Source organism: Globicephala melas, chromosome 5 (genome assembly GCF_963455315.2).
Source record: "Globicephala melas chromosome 5, mGloMel1.2, whole genome shotgun sequence".
Lineage (NCBI taxonomy): Eukaryota > Metazoa > Chordata > Mammalia > Artiodactyla > Delphinidae > Globicephala > Globicephala melas.
In genome coordinates, this window is record NC_083318.1 from 1375079 (window position 1) to 1396069 (window position 20991).

At 63.1% G+C, this 20991-nt stretch overlaps 1 protein-coding gene across 2 annotated transcripts; it reads right to left on the bottom strand.

The window, feature by feature from the left end:
- Positions 1-3583: 3583 nt before the first annotated feature.
- On the bottom strand, positions 3584-17870 carry MXD4 (MAX dimerization protein 4). Of its 2 annotated transcripts, XR_009563878.2 has the most exons (7): positions 17671-17870; positions 17463-17562; positions 13871-13900; positions 8308-8422; positions 7207-7369; positions 6237-6894; positions 3584-5605 (listed from the first exon to the last, which is right to left on the bottom strand). XR_009563878.2 is itself a non-coding variant. In XM_030876709.3 (6 exons), the coding sequence occupies exons 1-6, from the start codon at positions 17732-17734 to the stop codon at positions 6740-6742; spliced, it is 627 nt and encodes a 208-aa protein (XP_030732569.1). In that variant the 5' UTR covers positions 17735-17870; the 3' UTR covers positions 3584-6739. The 2 variants fall into 2 exon arrangements, 1 of the variants encoding a protein (XP_030732569.1); XM_030876709.3 differs by having other exon boundaries at positions 3584-6894.
- Between the last annotated feature and the right edge of the window lie 3121 nt (positions 17871-20991).

A 20991-nucleotide genomic window follows, 5' to 3' on the forward strand; every position in this document is an offset into this window, starting at 1 on the left:
TAAGTTACCAATCTTCTACAAATTAACATCTAAATGTGCAAGGTTGGGGCCCTGGTCATTACTACATAGTCAATACCCCCCCACCCACCCCCAGCATCAAATGGCCCTAAGGTGGCTTGTTAGACAATGTCCTTGTCTAGTGCGACGTCGTAAGGGCAAAAGTCTTTCCGGGTAATTTTCCTTAGTATTTTTAAGAAGAGAAAGAATAATGTTCTGGGGCAGATGCCATGAAATAATCTTGACTTGCACATACTTATTAATTCGTTTTACTTTTTTAATCCTCCTCTTCCGAAAGACGATAAAGCCTAAAATGATCGGAAAAATAAACATTACAGGAGAAAAAATCCACAGAGCAGTGCCCGGCCCGAAAGCAGGGCCCTGGCCCCGGGCGGGCGGGGAACGGTCCTGTTGGTGTGAGGTGGGAGGCTGGGTTAGAGCCCCGGGCCCGGGAAGACTCACTCCTTTGCCCAGCCGTGGGGATGGGGATGGGATGGGGGCGAGCTGCGGGGAGAGGAACCGAGCAGCTTTCTGCGGAGGAAGGGCAGGCTGTGGAGGCAGCGCCTTCAAGAAATTCTGCTGAGGAGGCAAAGACTGAGGGAGAGAGAAAACAGCAGGACGACAGGAGATGAGGGGGTGGGAATGCAGAGCTGGGGGGAGGGCTTGGGTTTTGTTTTGTTTTAAGATGGGAGGAACTTGGGGATATTTATAGACTGTGAGGAGGAACTCAGAGGAGACAGAAGTAAGGATGCAGAAAGAAAAGGGCTGCTTTCATGAAAGATCCCTGGGACGTGGGAGGGTGAGACCCCAGCACACGGAGGCTGAACTATCAGCCCACTTTTCCTAGTGACTCCTGCGTCGTTTCCTGGGCCCACAAAATTCCGCGTATGACTTTGAAATGCTGACCGCAGTTATTTGCCTGAAAGATGTTCGTGGAGTCAAAAAAAAAAAAAGCCCTAAAAATATAAAAAGTAAAAATCACAACGGTGTTAGCCTCCAGGGTACAAATGACAAATACTAGAGGGTTAACTACCCAGACTCAGAAAGTTCTCCTTGAGAACTGGAGTTATTAGGGTACTTCTCTACTTGAGGCTGCATTCGGAATTTAAGAAAGCAAGCGTGTTACACGTACTCCCAGGACAAGCTTTCTTTCCTCCAATCAAAATCATTTGGGCTTTTAGTGGAGAACCTAGGGAGTCAAAAGGTAAAGGGAACCGGTATGATTCTTCCCTGCGAAAGCCCGTGAGACTCAGTTGGACTAAACAGACCAAAATGTGAGTGTGTTTGTTATTTCCATTCTTCCTGTGGAAATCTTTTTTCCCCTATTGATATTAAAAAGAATTTTAGGTTTTGGACGATTTCTTTTCAGATACGTTAAACTGCAGTCTGATGTTGAAGATCTTTTGTTTTCAGATGTGTGGATAGTTTTCAGTGACGGTGGTGGGAGTCCATCCTTCAGGTGGGGGAGTGACACTCTCACACAGTGTTAGAAGCTCGATTCTGCAGTCACGAAAGTGACCATCGGTGGCAAGAGACAGATGCTGGGAGCATCCTGTGCACTGGCGGGGGTTGGGGGTGAAGATGGGTGGGTAGGGCAGAGAGCAGCCTGGAGGGCAGACGCCTGGGGCCTGATGGCCAGGGAGAGCCAGAGTCTGCATGACTGTCCGTGTGCAGCTGAGTAAGAAGTGGCTCTGGTTCCTTTTCTCCCTCCTGGTCCTTCCCCTTCAGAAGAACACCACTGTGTACCTTACACTGTAGGGCTGGAGGAGGGTGGGAGGAGAGCGCGTTTGTCCTCCATCACGTTGACAATCATGTGCGAAGGTGAAAACTGAGTCCTCAAACTCCTGAGTGGCTGGGGGTGAGGAGCTGCCCGCGACGACCCGGCGGGGGTGGGAGCAGCGAGGCACCTGGAGGGGGTTGGCAGCTCCTAAGGATCACCGGGACAGGCTGAGGAGCCGGCAGGCAATGAGGACGGAGGGGTTGAGAGCGACCGCAAACTAGACGGGTAAGAAGATAATCCCAGTGACATTCTGGAAAGATCCCTCTGAGGCTAGTGTGCCCTGAGGCTTGGCCTGGCGAGGAGCTGGGAAAGGAGGGAAGGAACCAGCCTGAAAAGGGCCTGGCCGCTGAGTAGCCAGCTTACCCCAGCACCGATCTGGGCGGCCATAACCCCAGCAAAAGTGCGATAGGAAGACCCACTTCCCAGAGGAGTTGGGAACCGGGAGCTGGGAGCCGAGGGGTTGGTGAGTGTGGAGGGACGGGGGAGGGAGCCGGGGTGGGCTTGGGCTGAGCTGAAGGCACAGGAGTGGGTGGGGAGAGGGCAGGGCACCTGGCTTTGATCCTGGAGGCGATGGGGGCAACAGGACCACCAGAAGCCATCTGGCTGCCAAGGAGAGCGTGGGCGGGAGGGTTGAGACTGAGGCAGGTGTCCTCCCGCTTGGGGCGTGGGTGGTGCTTGCTATAATCCAGGCTTGACACTCAGAGATGGCACTGGGCTGTGGAAGGGCTTCCCAGAGGGCTAGGTCGGGTCCCAGGGCCACCACCTTCCGGCGGGCGACCTAAGGCAGGCACCTTCCCTGAGACTCAGCTACCTGTGAGACAGGCCCAGGGTGAGGACCTCAGGTGCTAACTACCTCAAGTGTTTAGCCCTGACGCCCTCAATAAAAAGTGATGGTGATTTAAAGTCATAGTAATATTTAGATTCAAATACTCCCACTTACATTCATGCCCGAGTCCTGGCGGCTCAAGGCCCCAGCTGCATCCCAAGTAGGATTCCCTTCTTTTCTAGAGGTGCCCCCAGGGGACTCACACAGGTTCAAGAGGCCAGAATACTGCTTCCTGCTGGGGGAGGGAGGACAAGTCAGATGCCCCAGCGTCCCTCTAGGTCCTCTCCCACAGACGCGCACCAAACCCGCGGGCAGGTCTCGTGGAGCCGCCTGTGCGCGCCGTGCCTGAGCCCAGCATGGCAGCCCCGGTCCCCGGGAAAGTCCCATCCTGGCTGCCCGACTCTGGGTGGGCACTTCCTCCCCAGGCTGCGCTCCCTGGGGCCACACCGCTTCACACCCCTACCCTGCACAACAGGACGTCCTGGGGACAAGGAGGGTTTCTCGAGCTGCAGCCCTTAGAGCCAGCAGCCGCTGTGCAGAAAGGGCACAGACACGCGCGGGTGGGCTGCGGGCATCAGCAGAGGACACCTGGCTGGCACGGAGCACCCTGAGGGCCTAGCTGTCCTCACGGGGCAGTGCCCCAGCCCCAGAGGCAAAGTCTGAGGCCGGCAAGAGCTCCTGCTTGGCAAACAGGCCAAGGCTGGGGGGGGCGGGGCTTCCACCTTGACCCCCACCTTCATCTCCAGGTGACTGTCCAGAGAGGCAGCTGTGATGGTGGGGTCTTGGTGGCCGACTAGTAGGTCTCCTGGGACCCGACCTAGCCCTCTGGGAAGCCCGTGGTCTCCTGGGACTCCCAGAAAGCCAAGGCTATGGGCAGGGTGCTAAGGACCACCAAGCCCGCCAGTGGGCTCAGGCTCCCTATGGAGGCCGAGGGGAGGGGAGCCCAACATGGTGATGGAAAGAACCGGAAGCCAGAGAGGTGAGGTATAAAAATCTGTATTTATGTTACAAAGACAGAACGGTACAGCACAGTCCCTCCCGGTGAACAGGCGGGTGGGCGGCCCATCTCTGTCCAGCGTGGCTCTTGTAACATGCCCACCTGGCCAGCACCAGGCCCCCTGGGCGGCCCCAGACTCTGGCGCAGAACCTGCCCTACCGCCCAAGACGTGGCTGCGTGTGGTCAGAGTCCTTTGTGCACGGCCGTGGCGGGGACCCGGTTAGCTGGCCCAGAGAGACGGGGTGGAGAGTGCAGGAGCCTTCCCACCCAGCAGGTGGGGACTGTCTGGGGCAGACACGAGGGCGGGGGCCCTCGGGGCCATAGCTCCATCCGCCCGAGGAAGTGAGCTTGGGCGCCGTGTTTCTGAGACCCGCTCTGCCCGGGCAGAGTCACAGAGTCAGGGCCCACGGTGGGGTGGGGTGGGGTGGGGGGAGAGCCTTCCTGCAGCCGCCCCAGCCGGCTGGGCCTGCACTGAGGCTTGAGGGCCGCCTCACAGTGAGGGCGCGGACCCAAACCTGAGCCTGGGCTTCCAAGCTCTCGTCCACCGAGGCCCAGGTGGGCGTGGGAGGGCACACGCAGAGAGGGCACAGGACGCCCGGGGCCCTGTTCTGGTCCCGCTGGCTCTCTACGGGCCCCACAACACTCAGGTTTGCTCTTAACAACCCCGTGGGTCCCCCTGGCCAGCAGCAGGGACTGTGCCGAGGGCCGGGGAAGGGGGGTGTGGGTACGTGAGTAGCTCTAGCACCAGACCCTCACTGGTGTCTGCTGGTGGCGAGGAGTGGCATCTGGGACCCCAGCACCTCTGGATGGCCAATGAGGCCAACTCCCCGGTCCACATGGGAACCGAGGCCTGAAAAGCCATGGGCTGAGCTGCCCGGAAGGTCGGCTGAGGGCCACAGCTAGTCACCTGGGTAGGATTCTGCCGGCCAGAGAGGGGAGCAGGACCTCCCCCACGTGTCGGGGCTGGCTAGAGAATGGATGCTTTAAGAATTCAGAACACGGGCCATCCCGGGGACCTGGAGCTGTATCTCCTGAAGAAGGCTCTTAGACATGGGTGTTCCTGCCCCGCTCAGGTGGTGCGGGGTCCTCGCAAGGAGCGCTCAGTGGGCGTGCTCTGGCAGACGGCGGAAGCCCCTCCCGGGCACGCTGGACCCCAGGGGACCCCGAGGGCGCCGGGGGGAGGTGCCAACACAGCGCTTTGCCTTGCAACCACCGGCAAAACGTTCAGATGGTCTCCCCGGCCGCGTGCACCGCCCCCCCGACAAGCCTGCTCTCCACCGCCATCCCCGGCCCGTGGAGGGCAGGTTCTGTGCCAGAGCTGTTTCCAGGGATCCCTTTCTGCTTCAGCAGGCCACCCACCTGGGGTGTCCGTCAGCGTGACAAAGATAAACACAAATCTTGCCCCTGCGATCTGGAAATCGTCTGCAGTGCACCGGACAGGGAGGCCGACGCTGTGAGTCAGCCCAACAGCCCTCCACCTGAACGCTGCTGTGTGGTCCCCGGGGACAAAGACCCAGGGACAAAAGGCCAGGAGAAGCCTCCTAATGCCCAGGCCGGACCGCCCAGGGTGAACAGCTGTCCTCAGCAGTTGCCAACGCCTGACACCCGGAGCCCTTGCTCAGGTCGGGAGGAGGCAGGCTTCAAGCTAGGTGCAGGGAGGAACCTACTTCTCTGGTAGCGGCCGCACCCACACCCCACACACACCGCCCCGGCCCCAAGGAGGCCAGGCTGCACAGGTCACGGCCCCTCCCACCAGGTGACAGAGCGCCGCCCTGCTGCTGCACAGCCGCCGACCTGACCTGGCTGCCAGGAGGGGCGCCCCACGGGGAGGAGGCCAGGAGGGCACCTGGGGGCGTCCCGTGAGCCACGCGGGAGATGCTGGTGGTGGCGGTCGGGTGGAGCCAGACACGGGACACAAGGCACGCTTGGACAACGGTGACAGACAGACGAGTCCCTGAGACGCTGGGTCGCTCCCACCCCTCAGCAAACAAGGACGCGATAACGGCTAGGAAAATAGAGTAGAAAAATCTCGTACAGGAAGTAGGCGGCACACACCGGCACCACGGCCTCTTTCTCTTTTTAAAAATGTTTCTCCTTGGTTTTTGGGAAAAGCTTCTCTCCCGGGAGCCTCGTTCTGGGCTTCTGGGCAGTGCAGCAACTTTTTGTTTTGTTTTTGTCTTTTAAAGGGAAACAAACAAGCCCTCTGAGGACCCAGTGGTTTCAACTCATAGCCCCCAGCACTCCTCAGCCCCTGCTGGGAGGAGAGGTCCCTTGCCTTGGCCAGACTGGGCAGGGGAGCCGGGGGGGTGGGGTGGGGGGGTGGGAGGGGGAGCCAGGCACAGGCCACGGGCCAGCATTTGCCCAACTGACCCTTGAAGGCCCCAGGACATGCGCCCTCTGGCTCCCAAGGACCTCTGGGTCCAGTGACCACGTGTGTCTGCATGCGTGCACGTGTGTGCGGGCAGGCGTGTGTGCCTAGGTGCATATGCGTGTGTACATCTGAGGGATCTAACAACAGAGCAGAAGCTGCCCAGATCAGAGTGGGGTAGCCTGGCAGCCCCCAGAAGCCCAGCCCTGGCTCCTGACACCTGGGGGTGCCAAGGACCCCGTCCGCCCACCTGCCCCAGGGTGCTCACCCGAGTCCCGCCCTTCATGGATCCCTCTGTCCACGCCTCAGGAGCCTACGTGGACCGACAGATAGACGGACGGATGGACGGAGAGCCGCGCCTTCCTTCCTTCCTCGGTCCGCTCCTTTCTCCTGGGGGCCGGGGTTGGGGTCTGAGCTCCCCGAGGTGGTCATTAAGCCCCTCACACGGCGCCCGCCGAGGTTTGCAGCAATGATGTTTAATACTTCTGGAATGATTAGGAATCTGAGAACAGACCGTGGGCGGCTATGCTGGGCTCCGGGCCCTGGGAGCTGGGCCCCGCCTCCCCATAGGGGTCCCTGCTTGGGTGGGAGGAGTGGGCGGCGCGGCAGGCCCTGACCGGCAGGCAGGTGGAGGCGGGCAGCCCAGGCGGCAGCCGGAGCTTCCAGAATGGCACAGCAGTGGGCCCGTGGAGAGACTTCAAGGACCGGAGGGTTGACACGCTCGGCTGGGCGGGCGGGCGGGCAGGCGGGCCGAGGAGCAGAGGGCAGGGCCTACGAGAGGCCGGGGCGGCCAGGCCGCCTGCAGGGGGGCCCGTAGCTGCCGTGGCTGCAGCCGCCACGCAGGCTGTAGTGGTCGTCCACGTCACTGCCGCTGCCAACACTGTCCAGCTCGCCGGTGCCGAACCCCACACCCTCTACATCCACTTCTGCAGAGAACAGACGGGGTGGGGTCAGACGCCGTGCCAGTGCCAGCCAGGCCTCCCGAGGCACGCTGCCGGGCCCGAGCCTAGCTCTGGCCCTCACGTGGGCAGGTCACCAGGCCTCCACGCCTCACCTTCCTCATCCCGTCCCCTCTGCCACCTCACACAGGGGCCCTGACGTGCCTCTGACATGCCGGGGACTTTCGACCCATCCTCCCCCGGGGCCTCCACCAGGCCGGCCCCACCCTCCCAGCTTCCCACCCAGGGCTGCACGACATCCATGCCCAAAGTCCCTGCAGGCGGCCTCCACGTCCCCACCTTGCTCCGAGTCATCGGTGGAGACGGCGGAGCCTGTGCTGTCCGTGCGCACGCGCTCCAGGCTCTGCACCGACAGCTGCTCCAGGCGCCGCTTCAGGAAGCGGTGCTCCCGCTGCAGCTGCTCCTTGATGCTCAGCGCCCGGCGGTCCTGCTCCTCCAGTTTCTGGGGGCACGGGAGCTGTGAGCCCGGGGCGGGGCACCCCCGGCCACCGGGACGCGCCAGGGCACAAGGGCCAGGGCAGGTTCCCATCCCCCACTCGGCCTGGGCCCCAAAGGCCTGATGCACCCCCTCCTCGCGCCCACCAGGAGTTTATGTAGGTGCCGCCTCCCAGCCCCGTGCTCTGCATCTGCTGACCAGCTCCAGAAGGCCTACAGCCACCAGCCAGCTTGGCCAAACCGAGTCACGTGTGGGCCTGAAGCCCTGGGACAGCGCCGCCCAGCCGTGGCCTGGCACCCGTCCCAGACAACAGCCCTGCCCACAGGGGCTCTTCCCTGCTCAATCCGGCCGCCCTGCCCGCCCAACTGCTCCACACCTTCCCAGGCACTGAGCCGCGGCCTCTCCGTCGGGGGCGGCCTCTCCGTCGGGGGCCTGAGGGAGCCCACACCTGCGCAGGCTCGGGAGGGGCCGGCGGGAGGAATGAGACCTTCCCTGGTTGGCCCAAGTGTCCCTAGACCCCCAACCCAGTAGGTCTCAGTCTTAAGACTTAGGGGGCCAGCCCCAGGCAGCGTCTCACTCAGTCTACACCCCACCGCCAGCCCCTAGAGAGCAACCCCTACCCCTCGCCCCAGAAACTCCGCACACGCCGGGGCCGTCTGCTTCCCACCGGCCTCCAACGGTGGCATCGGCATGGAAGGAGCCAGCCTTCCTTCCAGCTGCTGCCACTTCACACCCCAGGGCCCGGGGGGCGACGTGCAGCCCACCCCCGCCTCCCACCCCCACCCCACAAAACCCAGCCTGCGCCTGCCGCTACCTCGACCCTCAGCGGCTCCCACTGCCGTGCCCCCCACGCTGGCCCGCTGCGCACCTGCAGGGCGGGCTCCCCACCCCACCCTCAGGCCCTCTGACCACTCCCCCGGGTGCACGGGGGCGGCCCTGCTCACCTTGATGTGCATCTTGGCACGCTTCAGGAGGCTCAGCGTGGTGTGGCGGGTGCTGTCGGGGCCCAGGGGCACCAGCTGCTTGAGCTGCTCCAGGTAGAGCCGGAGTTTGGCTCGTCTGAAAGAACCAGAGACGGAACGGTCAGGCGGGGGCGGCACAGCCTGGCACGGTGGCCGTGCGGCACAGCAGCCCAAGAGCTTTGGAGGGCGGGGGGAGGGGGTAGGGGGCGGTCAGCCGGAAGCCTGCACGGACCTGCTGAGGGTCCCTCCCCGGGCTCCCCTCCCAGCCCGGAGGGCAGCGCCTCCAGCCCCCTGGAGCAGCCTGGCACCCACGGCCCTCCAGAAGCCCCAGTAAAAGGGCGGGGCCTGTGGCTGGGCCCGTGTGGCCAGCCAGCCCATCATGGCCCCCAGAGCCTCCGAGTGCTACAGCCAGGCTCCCAGAGCCCCAGCTCACCCTGTTGTCCCACCCTCTCCAGTGGGGTCCGGAAGGTGGTGGGGGGAAACTTGGAGGGGGAGAGGCACGGGGTGCTGGTCACGCTGTCCCAGGCGGAGATCAGGGACGCCCCCTACAAGCCTTCCGTCCCCCACCTCGCCAAGTGCAGGGAGCTCTCTGGTCACTGTCGTCACCACAGAAACATGAGTCCGTCCAAGTCAGGGAAGGCCAAGGACAGACCCCTCCTACTCGAGTCTGGGACCCCTTTGGAAACTGCTTCGTTCTAGATTTTGTCCCCGTGTCCACGCAGATGAATGCAGTTTTCCCACGGAACTGGAACCGTAAGAGTCAACAGCATTTGCTCACATACAGGGCGAGGAGCTGTGACCTAGATGTGCCCTTCTTCCCTGGCTCATCTGGTCTGCGGAGGGTGGGTGGCAGAGGCCACGGGGGCGTGGGGGCACAGGGCGGCCAAGGTTCACCCCCAAAGCACGCTGATGGCACGTGACCCACCGGAGCCCCTGCAGGCTGCCCAGGTGGTTTCCAAACAAAGATGCCCTGCTTAGGCGAAGCTCTTATGAGAGGATCGCAAGGGCACACGGCAGGCTTCCCCGCGAGGCTCTGACGAACCGCTGCCCCCCATCACCACTGTCGGCGCGCTCCTTCCTGCAAGGACGCCAACCCTGGCGGCGCCCCTGTCATCCCCCATGTTCCAAAGCCCTGGCAAATCCAGTCTCCCTTAGACTCTGGAAGGAAATCGGGCAGCAATGGCCATGTCCCTAGAACAGAGGGGGCCCCCCGAAGCGTAGGGAGGGAGTGGGCAGCTCAGTGCAGGGCAGCAGCCCATCTGCAGAGCTGCGATAACAGCCCCACCCGACGGGAGGAGGGCCCTACGTCTGCCACCCACGTCCACACGGCACCCTCCTGCTGACGAAGCTCCTCCCCACCCGGCACCCCAGCCCCTGGCACCCGGGGCCTAGAGTTTTCCTGGTGAACCTGAGTTTGACCTTAGAAAGAACTTCTAGAACACGAGACTGAGGCTGCACTCGGCCACCAGGCCAGGCAGAGCAGCGGCCTGAAGCCTGAACACCAGGGATCTGCGTTCCGAGCAGGCCCCAGGGTCCACCTCAAGGCTGGAGGATCTTCAGAGAGGAGCCCTGCCCCACGCTCACACAGGGCTGCGGAAGGGGGCACACCAGGGGGCTCACTGCCGCGTGGCCCCCAGGGCCTGGCAGCCTCAGCCTCCCCGCCTCCAAGGTGCTGGGACTGTGGGGCAGGAGGCGCAAAGCCCCCCCAGCCAATGGTGCTATGTGCTCAAGCACAGCTCACAATCAGAGACCCCCGACCCACCACATGCACCAAGTTCACAAGCGGGGGTCCCCTGTCCACTCATCTATGAGTGGCGATTCTTACAATCTACCATTCGAGTACGTACACGGTACGTGACCTTTGTGGAAAATTGGAAGATGCAAATCAAAAGAAAAAAATAAATGAAAACTACCCCCCCAATTCTACCACCCAGAGGCAAGTATGTCATCGTTTCAGTATATTCCACGTTTTCACATCACGAACAGAAGTGAAAACATCAGAACACAAAACCACCTATGTGACAACTGACCCAAGATAGGGTCAAAAAATAAAGCAACAGACGCACACGAGAGACTCCACGGGACACAATGAAGAGCAGGAAGCACGCGTCTCCACGTGACGTGGTTGGCAACGTTTATTTCTTCGGCTTTGTGCGTTTTTTGTACTTTCCAGATTTTCTATGCTAAAAAATCCACATAACACTTTTACAATCAGAAAAGGACATATTTGTACATGAAAGAAAAAACACAGGTAAACGACAAGTAACAGCAAAAAAACATCTGCAAATACACGTAGAAGACAAGCGGTTAGTATTCATGCCATTTGGAGTTCATACGCACCAAAATGAAAAAGAGGAGGATCTTAACGTGAAAACAGGCAAAGGACACAGACAGGCAGGTTGCAGAACACAAACAGCTAACCTAACACAAAACCAACTCCATCTGGCAGCGATCTAGAACAGGAAAGCTTACCGAGGAGAGATGGTAATTTGGGCTGAAATGAAAAGGTGCGACTAGCTGTCGAGCTGGCCAGCGGGCAGTTCCAGCTTCCCTGGTGGGAGGGAAGTTCAGAAGGGCCACCAAGGCGACTCAAGCCCTCAACCGGCATGTCTAGGTCTAGGATTTCGGCCCCACAAATCTACCCCCCGGCTCCAGACCCAGCAGACTGCAGCACCGTCTGTGTTTACTGGAGAGCCATCACTCAGAACCCTGCGGTACAGCTGCATGTCCTGTGCGGGCACCCGGCCTAGGGGACGAGGAGAATGCACGGACACAGGTGCACGGGGCCCGCGGGGTGTCTGGGGAAAGGTCAAGTTAGGAAATAGCAGGTAACGAAGTTCTGTTCTTATCCCTCAGTACCCGCACGGAGGAGGAGAATGCAGGCTTGGCCACCCCACTGCCTAGGATGCTGTCTCTGGGGTGGGGCGCAGGGGGGTCCTCGCACGTCCATGAACACACCGCGTTAGAAATCATAAAGCAGAGGCTTCTCGAGAGACAAAGAGAGGCCGTTGGCTGCAGCCGTGCCATGTTCAACACCGGACCACACGCCAAGCCAACTCCCGGAGAGCGTCCAGCGGGGCTGCAAGGCTGGGAAGCAGCTCCAGTGGGGCCCCAGGCAGGCCCCCAACCATCTGAGCCTCAGGGTCCCACCCCTGTGGGGAGTGGGCATCGCCACCACCTCCCTGGCGCTGGAGGGGGTGCCAAGGACCCGGGCTACACTAGGCTTGCGCTCGGCCCTCGTCTGAAGCAGCTACAGTGCCCCAGCCCTGCGCCAGTGCCCCTCAGCTGCGCCCAGCATTCCTGGGAGCTTTGAAAACCCGCCACTTCCTGAAGGCACCCTGTGCAGACCTGCATCGCTGTGAACGGCAGCTCCTGCCCGTGCGTCTGGCCACAGCCCAGCCCTGACGCAGGCCTACCCAGCTTCTCACCGAGAGCCCCCTGCTCCTCAGAAGAGGACCAGAGCTCCCACATCAGGTCCCCCAGCCGCCGGGCAAAGCCAGGCTCTGAACCTCCCCAAGCCTGGCTTCGGGGAAGAGGCGACAAGGACACCCACCCGTGGTTCCTCAGCGGGTGGGACGGGGAGTGAGGTAGCCCGGTCGTCCCTGTCCCCCTGTATTTCCTAGCTGTTGTGAGGTCTTGCATGGCTGCATCAGGCAGACGGGGCAGCTGCACAGGAGGCCTCCCTCGGAAGGACCCACCCAGGACCCGAATAACCATCTCCATGCTGGGGAGAGGTGGGCAGCTCCACTGAGGGCCCTGGGCTGGCCTTTGTGATGGGTCCTGCCCCGCCAGGGGGATGCTGATGGCCCCCTCCCCCCTACAAAAGCTAAAGCCTGGAGCTGAGCCTGGGCGGGAACACATGGCCGTCACAAACCCGTCCCCGGGGTCAGGAGCCAAGCACTGGCCTGAGCAGACCAGCTGGAGCTGCTCTCTGAGCGGAAGGGGAGGGAGGGGAGGAGGAACAGGGCAGGCTAGAGTGGGCCTAGGGTGGGCCACTGGCTCCCAGCGAGCTCCCAGCACCGGCAAGGGGAAGTCCCGCAGGCCCAACGTGGCATGCCTCCCAGGGAAGGCGACATCGAGGGCCAACCTCCCTGAGGCCAGCCGGGTGACCCAGCCAGGTGCTTCCTTCCTTCCTTGGGACGGCACACGGCCTTCCTGTGGCCAGCGACCAGGAGCGTCCGGCGTCAGCATCAGGCAGCCGCAGGTACAGCCGTGACCGAGGGCCCCAACAGGGTCCCAAGCCCCAGGTCTGTGGGCTCCTCAGGGCGGACCACACCTGCTTATGGGCCAGCCAGGAACAGAGGCCCCTGCACCTGCCCCACCTCCATGGTCTCTCAGGAACCCCCCAAACGCACAGGAACAGTCCAGGAAGTGCGGCTCCTCCAGAGAACAGAGCGTTCTGTCCCCGCTCAGCGCCGCCCAGCAGAGGCCCTGGTCCCAGGGGAGAAGCAGTTGGCGCTGCCGTGGGTGCAGACGTGGGGGTGGGGACACAGGGCTGGCCGAGCTCCACGGCAGCCTGGGAGAGTTCATCTTGTGTGCAGATCCCCACTCCCCACCCCATCCCAAGCCAAGAAAGGAGGAAAGAACTGGCCCATTCCGGAGATGGGAGCAAAGGTCCGGAGAAAGCTACCGTGAGCATCTCTCTGGGAGTCACCCCTGGGTCTGGCTTCAGGGCTCCTGCACGCACACACAGCCTGGCTGCGATCGGCCATGAGGACACCTGTCCACCGCACCTCGTCCCCACTGCAGAGGGAGGCCCGGAGCTAGAGCAGCGGGCTGAGCCAGCCAGGGAGAGAGGACGGCAGTCACAAGCACAGGGCCCTGGGCGGACTAGGGCTGGGGGGCAGAGGCTCTTCGGGAAGCCACGCTGCCCCTCCTCCTTCTCACTGCAAGCCCCCCAACTCCTCAGAGGAGGACAAGAATGGACCCATCCCCGAGGCCGATGGGTGGGCATGAAGTGGACTCCCCTGGATCCTGCCCTGGGCCAGAGCTTCCCACCAGGCCCACGTGGCCAGGCACTGGCTGCCCATCCCACTGCCCGTGGACAAGACTCTACTGGGAACTCCTTGGAAGGCAGGCCCCAGAGCACAAGAGATCCCAGTCCAAGAGGGCTGAACCTTCCTGGTGGCAGGCCAGCATCCTAAGGGCTAAGGACCTGCTCCCAAAAGGGCTCAGACACCCCAAAACAGATAGAGCTCCTCTTCCAGGGAGCCGGCCCTGAATGACACACAGCACAAGGGGCCCTGCCCCAAGTCGCTGACCCCCACCTGGCTCCGGACCCCAGGCTGAGCTCCCAAGAGCAGGGGCTGGCCCCCCACCCCTGCCTGCTCGCATGGGAATGCCTGAGAGCAGAGCCTGGCCTCTTCCGTCAAGAAGGCCCCTTCCCAAGACGGTGGCACAGCCCGGCAGCGTGCTGAGCCACAGCCAGGACACAGAGGCAGGGAGAGGGGGTGGCGGCTGGCCACAGCACCCCCGCAGCAGAAGGGCGGGTGGGATGTACCAGGCGGCTCATGTGGCGGAGCGTGCGGAACAGGAGATCACTTACCTGTGCTTTTCTAGTTCATTGTGTGAAGACCTGTTTAGAGAGACACAAAGACAGAGCTCACTTCACTGCCCACCATCAGAGCACAGGATGAGGGCCCTACTCAGGGGCCCGGGGACCTGCAGACAGTGTGGAGAGCGTCTGGGCCCCAGGATGGCCCAAGACAGGCAGCGCTGGGGCAGGTGAGTAGCTACTGACCAAAAGCTGGAAGACCTCACACCCAATGACAAACATGAGAGAGACAGAGGTGCAGCCGTGTCCAGGGTGCCCGGCTGGCAGGAGGGTCCAGGTCCCTTTCAGAAGGGGTGGGCCGGGCCCGAGGAGCCGCAGTAGCCGGTCCTGGGGCTGAGCCACCCAGCGCATCCAAGGCTGCCTGGGCACTGAGCCACCTGCCTTCTCAGCTCCCCAGTCCCCGAGGCTAGTGGTGTCCTGGGAGCCACCTGGGCTGGCACACAAGGCCAAGGGCAGGTGACCACAGAGGCCAGGACTTGGACACGGGCGTCCTGGCCCAGTATCACCAGACAGAGCACCATCCCCACCCCATCCGGCTCATACACCTGCATGATCACAGCCCACCATGCCAACGGGGACACCTGGCAACAGAGGGATCAGCCCCTAAGGGGGCCTCTGGGATAGGGATGCTTCTGGGCCAGTGGGGAGACTGAGGCTGGCCCCTCTGCTTCCCTGAGGGGCCAGGGCCTGGCAGGACTGGCCTCTCTGGGGGCGGCAGCCCCACCTGCTGCCCAAGCCCTGCCCGCCTGCAGACAGGAGCACAGAGTCTGAGTGCCACAGAGAGCAGGAGCACGGTGACAGGGAGGCAGCACAGGCCAGCTCCCACTTCCAGGTCACCCTCCTCGTCCAGGCAGGAATCCTGTGGGCCAGCCAGGGCTCCGAGGCTTCCCAGGCTGCCTCACACGGGACAGAGGACCCAGGTCCCCTTGGAGCACACCCAGAGCAGGCCCTGCAACCCCTACCCCGCACTCCTTCCCAGAGACTCTGCCGCCTCTGCCTACCTGCCCTCACTCCCTCCTGCCCCAGGAGCTCAGGAGTAGGTGTCTCCCATCCCTACCTCCAGCTTGCCCATCCTGCCTGCCTGTGCACCTGCCACGGTTCACGGTCCCACCACAGCCAAGTGGGGCCCAGCAGGGCGGCCGGCTCCCGGGTTGCCCTGTGCAGCCTCAGAACCTCCAGACCCAGGTTCCAGGGCCTCGAGGGCCTTGCTGGTCACATAGGCTGGGCAAGGAGCCTCCGAACCTCTGCCAGGGCTGGCTGGGGCCAGGAGGGGGCACAGCCGTCAGGCTCCTCGCTGGCCTGAACCACAGCCCGGCGCTGTGGATCTGTGGGTCTGCTCACTTGTCAGGGATGTGAGGGGCAGCGAGTGCCCCTCAGTGCAGAGAAGCCTGCCAGCCTGCCCCTCACGGCTGGGCTGGACCCCATCCTGGACGGACGGGGCGCTGCTTGGGCAACCGGGGGACGCAGAGGGGCCAAAGCCCTCTTGAAGCCTTCCCCTGGTCCAGACACTCGTAGAGCCTTGTGGGGAGATGGTCACTCAGGTCCCAGGAGCACAGTGGCCTGGGGAGGGGAGGGACTCCCTGGCCAGGGCCGTGCTAAGTGGGTTCCCAGCTTCACCGTTCACTCATGCCTTCAACCCCTCGAAGTAGGCACCCTTCTGCCCACTTCACTGCAGGACCTGATCCCTGGCAGGCTGGCTCCAGCCCCCTCCTGCTGAACCACTGCCCCCGAAAAGCCCTCGCTGAAGCCCTGGCTGAAGCCCTGGCAACCGTGGAGGCTGCCGTCTCCTCCAACACAGGTTGCCCTTCTGCCCCATGACTCACGCCTCATGCTGGTCCTTGCTGCGCCCATTCCTTCCCCTCACCTCAGGGGACACAGAGCCTTAGAGGTGTGGAGCTGCCCTGCCAAGTCAGGGCTCTGCATCCTCTGGACCCTGGGCTGGGCTGGCTGAGGCCCCGCTAGGCCAGGACAGCCGCGCAGGGCCGCCTGTGAGCCGTGGGGTGCCTGAAGCACTGGGGGAGCCGGGCTCCACCCAGAGGAGCAGCAGGGAGGTGCACCCTGGCTTGGGAGACCCTCTCGGTCCCTCCGCGGTGCCCTCAAGGTCTCCATCCCAGCAGAATGTAGGAGGCCAGGATCCCACCTCAGAACAGGAGCCCTAGAGATGGGAAGGTGGCCCTAGCGAGTAGTTGAATCTCCCTGAGCCTCAGCCCTAAAGTAGAGACAAAAATAACATCTCCTTCAGGTGGTGGGGTGACTACTAACTAGCACGCGTGTGAGAACCTCAGCTATGATTCTGGTTATCAGCTCTGGCTACCCTATACCACGGAAGTAAAGGGTCACAGCCCAAAGTTTTCCACGGGTGGCAGGGCACTTGGGACCAACAAGTGAGAAACAACAGCAGGGGCCCAGCTCGCTCACTAAGGACGCCTGAGGCAGTGGTGTCCCCCCACCCATGCATGTCCTTTCCCAAACTGTCCCCAGCAGGGCACCAAGGGCTGGGACTCAGAGGCATGTCCAGCCAGAGCAGATGGAGACTAAACCAATTCCTTGCCAGGCCCAGGGCGCCAGGACGTCACAGGAGATGGGTTCTTGTGCCAGCCTTTCTGTTTCCCAAGAACAAGTAGGCCACAGGAATGAGCCACACCCTCTGCCAAGGGGCCCCAAAGCCCCTGGAAGTATGGCTCCCAGCCTGGTGACATGGTCCAGGGCCGAAGTGGGCCCCTGTGCCGTGCCAGGTGTGCTGTGGTCCCCACGGCAGCCAGGAGAGTGGAATCCCATGGGAGCCCTAGCTGAGGGTCCTCTCTCCCACCCAGGGACGTGCACGCCGGCTTTCGGGATTCCACAGCTTGGGTACAAGGCCAGAGGAAGGGGTGGATTACTGGCACCAGGAGAGGCTGCTGCACAGCAGCCTGCAGCCTCTTCCGGTCCCTTAGAAAAGGCCTTCTGACCCAAGAAGGGTGCCCCTACCCTGATCGCTGGAGTTTCACTTGTGTCAGGAGGCTGGGTGGGGGCGGTGGGCACCATGCGAGGGGTGGGGGCCCAGGGCAGGGCCTCCACGCTCCTTCTTGCCTTCTTCGTGCAAACCCCTGGGGGTGGGTGGACTCAGCCCAGTAGCGGGGCTCGGCCCTCGGAGACAGTCGGAGAGATGCAGCCCACCCGCCCGCGGCGAGCAGAGGTCAGGGCGGGCAGCTCCATGCTGCTATGCGCCGAGCCTCAGTCTCCCCAGACCCACGGGGCACCGGCCAGCGGCCCTGACAACACTTTTCCTGCCCGGAAAAGTCCAGAACAACTTGGGGGCGGGGAGCTGCTACGGGAGGAGACCCCGGGCGGCGGGCGCTGTACGCGTGGCACTGTTTACGCGAGAGGCCGAGGAGGCGCGGCCCGCAGGAAGATGGCGACGGCGCGGGCGGGGCCGGCCGGGCGGGGCTGCCGCGGCCCGGACGCGCCTCCTCCTCCAGGCTGGCCGCCGGGGCGCGCGGCGGCAGCCGGGCTACAGGCTGGGGTCTGGGCTGGGGAGGGCGCTCCGGGGGCGTAAGGCCCTGGTGTCGGGCCGGGGCGGGGGAAGCCGCGCGGGGGGCGGTACCTGTTGTTCGGGGCCTTGCGCACCAGGCCGGCCGCCTTTGTTTTCTTCCTGGCGAAATCGCCGTCGAAGGGCAGCACCGAGGCGTAGCCGTGCTCGGCCTCTGCGGACAGACGGCGCGGTCAGCGGGCCCCCGCCCCGACCCCGGCCCCGCCGCCGCCCGCCCGCCCGCCCGCCCGCGGCCCGGCGCACAAAGGGGCGCGGGCGCTACCTCGGTCCCTGCGCTCCAGGTACTCGGCCGCCTCCAGCAGGATCAGCAGGGAGTTCAGCTCCATCCTCCCGCCCACCAGCCCGACCGCGCGCACGCGCGCGCTCCGGGACGGCGGCGGCCGCTGCACGGCCCGCTCCGGCCGGCTCCGCTCGCCGACCGCCCCGCGCGCCCGGCGGCCCCACTTCCCCGACTCCCGCGGACTAGCTGTGCGCTCGGCCGCCACCCTCCGCCTCAGGCTCTCAAATTGACACATAAGGGCGAGCGACGGCCGATGCAGCCAATGGAAGCCGGCACTGCGGATTCGGGGGCGGGCGCTCGGCTGGGCCGGGGCCAATGGGAGCCGGCCGAACGCCTCGGGCCGGGCCGAGAATGTTGACAGATGCGAAGCTCGGTTCCGATAGGCCCGCCGCGATAGTAACAATTTAGAAGCGCAAGCTTAGCAACAGCACGTGGTGGCCCAGCCCCCGCGCTCGCTGACTGGCGGCCGGCGTGCATGTTAAGTAGGCGACGCGCGCCGATTGGCCCAGAGCGGTCTATGTAAAGTAGGTACGGCGGGCCAATGGCCGGTCGCGGGGCGCGCGGCCAATGAGGGCTCCGCGACCGGACTCGTTGCCGAGAGGAAGCGGAGCGCGGTGGGACAGCCAGCCGCCGGGCCCCGTGCGAGGGCCCGTTAGGGCGCTGGGAGAGTCCCGGACACCCTCGTCGGTCTGCCGGGTCTGCACCCTCTACGCAGGAACCTGTTGCCCCGGGCCTGCTGCCACACTGGCTTCGCGGAAGCTCGGGGTCTCCCGTGGGGCTGCAAAACTACAACCCTCCCCGCCGGACACAGCGCGACCCCAGGAAAGGCTGGGGCTTGGAGAAGGGGCGTAGACGGTCTGAGCCTAAGAGCCAGGCCTCCTTGAGGATCTCAGTGGGGAAACTGAGGCCCAGAGCAGGAGGGATGCCTCAGTGCTGCCCAGTGGAAGGAAGGGTCTGAGAAGAGAAGGGGACAGAGATCTGCCGCCACAGTCCAAGAAGGGCTCCCGTGAGTGGAGGACTTCGTGCTCACGTCTGGCCCAAAGGGTGGGGACATTCCAAGAGCCTAGCACTTGTCCCCTCTGGCCACGGAAGCGCTTTCTAGGGAAGAGAATTGCCCTTCCTGGGAGGGGAGAGAGCTCCTCATCAAGCTCCCAGCTGGCTGGCTGGCCGATGGCCCTGGTGACTCCTGACCCTAAGCTGGCCCATAGGAGCAGGACTGGCAGCCTGGGGGCAAACCCGGATTGGCCTCAGTCCCCCTTGATGTCCCCTCTCACAGGTGGTTGAGATTGATGGCCTGGGGGCTTCTGCGGAGGGGACCTTCAGGCTGGAGAGTGTGGGGTATAAGTGACTGTACCCACCCACCACACCCCACCCGCACTGCTGCTGCCAACAAAACAGAACGAAAACTAAAAATCAAACACTTTCAGTCCTAGGACCTATTGACTGCTCTATATGGGTTTCCTTGGGTTTCCACACCCTCAATTTACAGACAAGAAGCTGGGAATCCTGAGGTTTAGGGACTCACCAGGGTCTCCCAGCAGTCCCAGCGGAATGGAGATTAGGGCTGTCATACACGTGACCCAGGACTGGTGACACAGGAGCGTGGAGACCAAATCACTTCCTGGACCAGCACAACCTGATCTGAGAAATGGGCTTAGGAATGTGTGCCCCCCTAGGGTGTCAGGGCCCAGTGAGGAACTTGGAAACTGGCATTAGACAGCTCTGTGTGGACATTAAAACAACACCTGAAGGGAATTCCCTAGCGGTCCAGGGGTTAGGACTCTGCGCTTTCACTGCAGAGGGCCCTGGTTCAATCCCTGTTCGGGGAATGAAGATCCCGCATGCCGCGCGCAGCCAAAAAACACCCCAAAAACAAAACCAGGGCTTCCCTGGTGGCGCAGTGGTTAAGAATCCGGATGCCTGCCAATGCAGGGGACACGGGTTACAGCCCTGGTCCGGGAAGATCCCACATGTCGCGTAGCAACAAAGCCTGTGCACCACAGCTACTGAGCCCGTGTGCCACAACTACTGAACCCGTGTGCCACAACTACTGAAGCCCGTGTGCCTAGAGTCCGTGCTCTGCAACAAGAGAAGCCACAGCAATGAGAAGCCCGTGCACCGCAACGAAGAGTAGCCCCCACTCGCTGCAACTAGAGAATGCCCGCGCACAGCAACGAAGACCCAACGCAGCCAAAAATAAATAAATGAAATAAATAAATTTTTAAAATAAATAAAAATAACAAAACCCAAACCAAAAACCTCGACGTTAACCCTGGCCCTTTCTGCCCCTGCTCCACAATCACCCCAGGGCCAGGGCAGAGCCCTATCACAGGCTGGGTGCTGCGCCCCTCCAGCTTACTCTGGAGGGCTGCTCAGGGCTGTGCGGGTAAACGGAGGGCGCCCAGCTCTGGGGAGGGCTGGGTGCATTCTGGGCTCTGGGTGTGGGCGACAGGACCCCTGGCTCACCACTTGGTGTTTGCAAGGTCACTCCATCCCTGCTTATGTGAGGGGTGGGTTGCTGGCCCCAGTCCTAAAGCCTGCACTTATGCCGGTGTGAGTGCACCTGCTGGACGCCCACCGTCCTTCCTGCCGCGGGGCGTGAGGTGCGCTTTGTGCCACAGCGGACAGCACAGGTGCTGGTGCCGAGGTGTAACTGCAGGGGAGGGGCGTGGTCCCCACCTTGCCTCCGACTACATCTAGGCCTTTTGGGGGACCCCTCCCCCAGCCATACCCGAGACGGGCCACCTCCCGGTGCCCGCGGGGTCCACACTGCCTGTGAGTGTGGGCACCACCGCGCCGCGAGGAGTGCGGGGAGAAGTGGGCGGGGCCGACGAAGTGAGTGAAACGTCGGGGTCCCAGGCCGAGGGGAGCCCTGCGGCGCCGCGTGGGCCGGACGGCGGATGGGGGGAGGAGAGAGGCCAGGGGAGCAGCGGGCGTGTCCTCGAGCTGGACCTCGCTCCGGCCCGACGCGCAGCTGTGCGCGAGTCCAGAGCTCCCCGGGGAGATTCCGGAGGACGATGAACCGCGGGTTGGGGTGCTGGGACGGGGGAGGATATATGGGGTGATGGCCTTGCCCAGGACCCGTCAAGTCTCCACACGCGGAGCCTCAGTGAGCCCCTGCCCCCAGGTGGGAGGGGCGGTGTGGGCGCCGCTGGCGGCCCTGGGTCGGCGCTGGCTGGTCTAGGCCCGAGGAAAGCGCGAGGGGCCGCCCCTAGGACCTGTTCCATAGGGCAGGTCTCCAACAGGGCCGAATCACCTCCTCCAGGAAGACTTCTCGGAGCCCAGGCTGGGCCTGCTGCCTCC

Excerpts from the sequence above, each read along its gene's own strand:
- MXD4 (XM_030876709.3), bottom strand. The coding sequence starts at position 17,734 with ATGGAGCTGAACTCCCTGCTGATCCTGCTGGAGGCGGCCGAGTACCTG. Across the intron at positions 17,563-17,670 it reads CCTGGAGCGCAGGGACCGAG|AGGCCGAGCACGGCTACGCC; the intron begins GTAGCGCCCGCG and ends GTCTGTCCGCAG. Across the intron at positions 7,370-8,307 it reads GTGCCAAGATGCACATCAAG|AAACTGGAGGAGCAGGACCG; the intron begins GTGAGCAGGGCC and ends CCGTGCCCCCAG.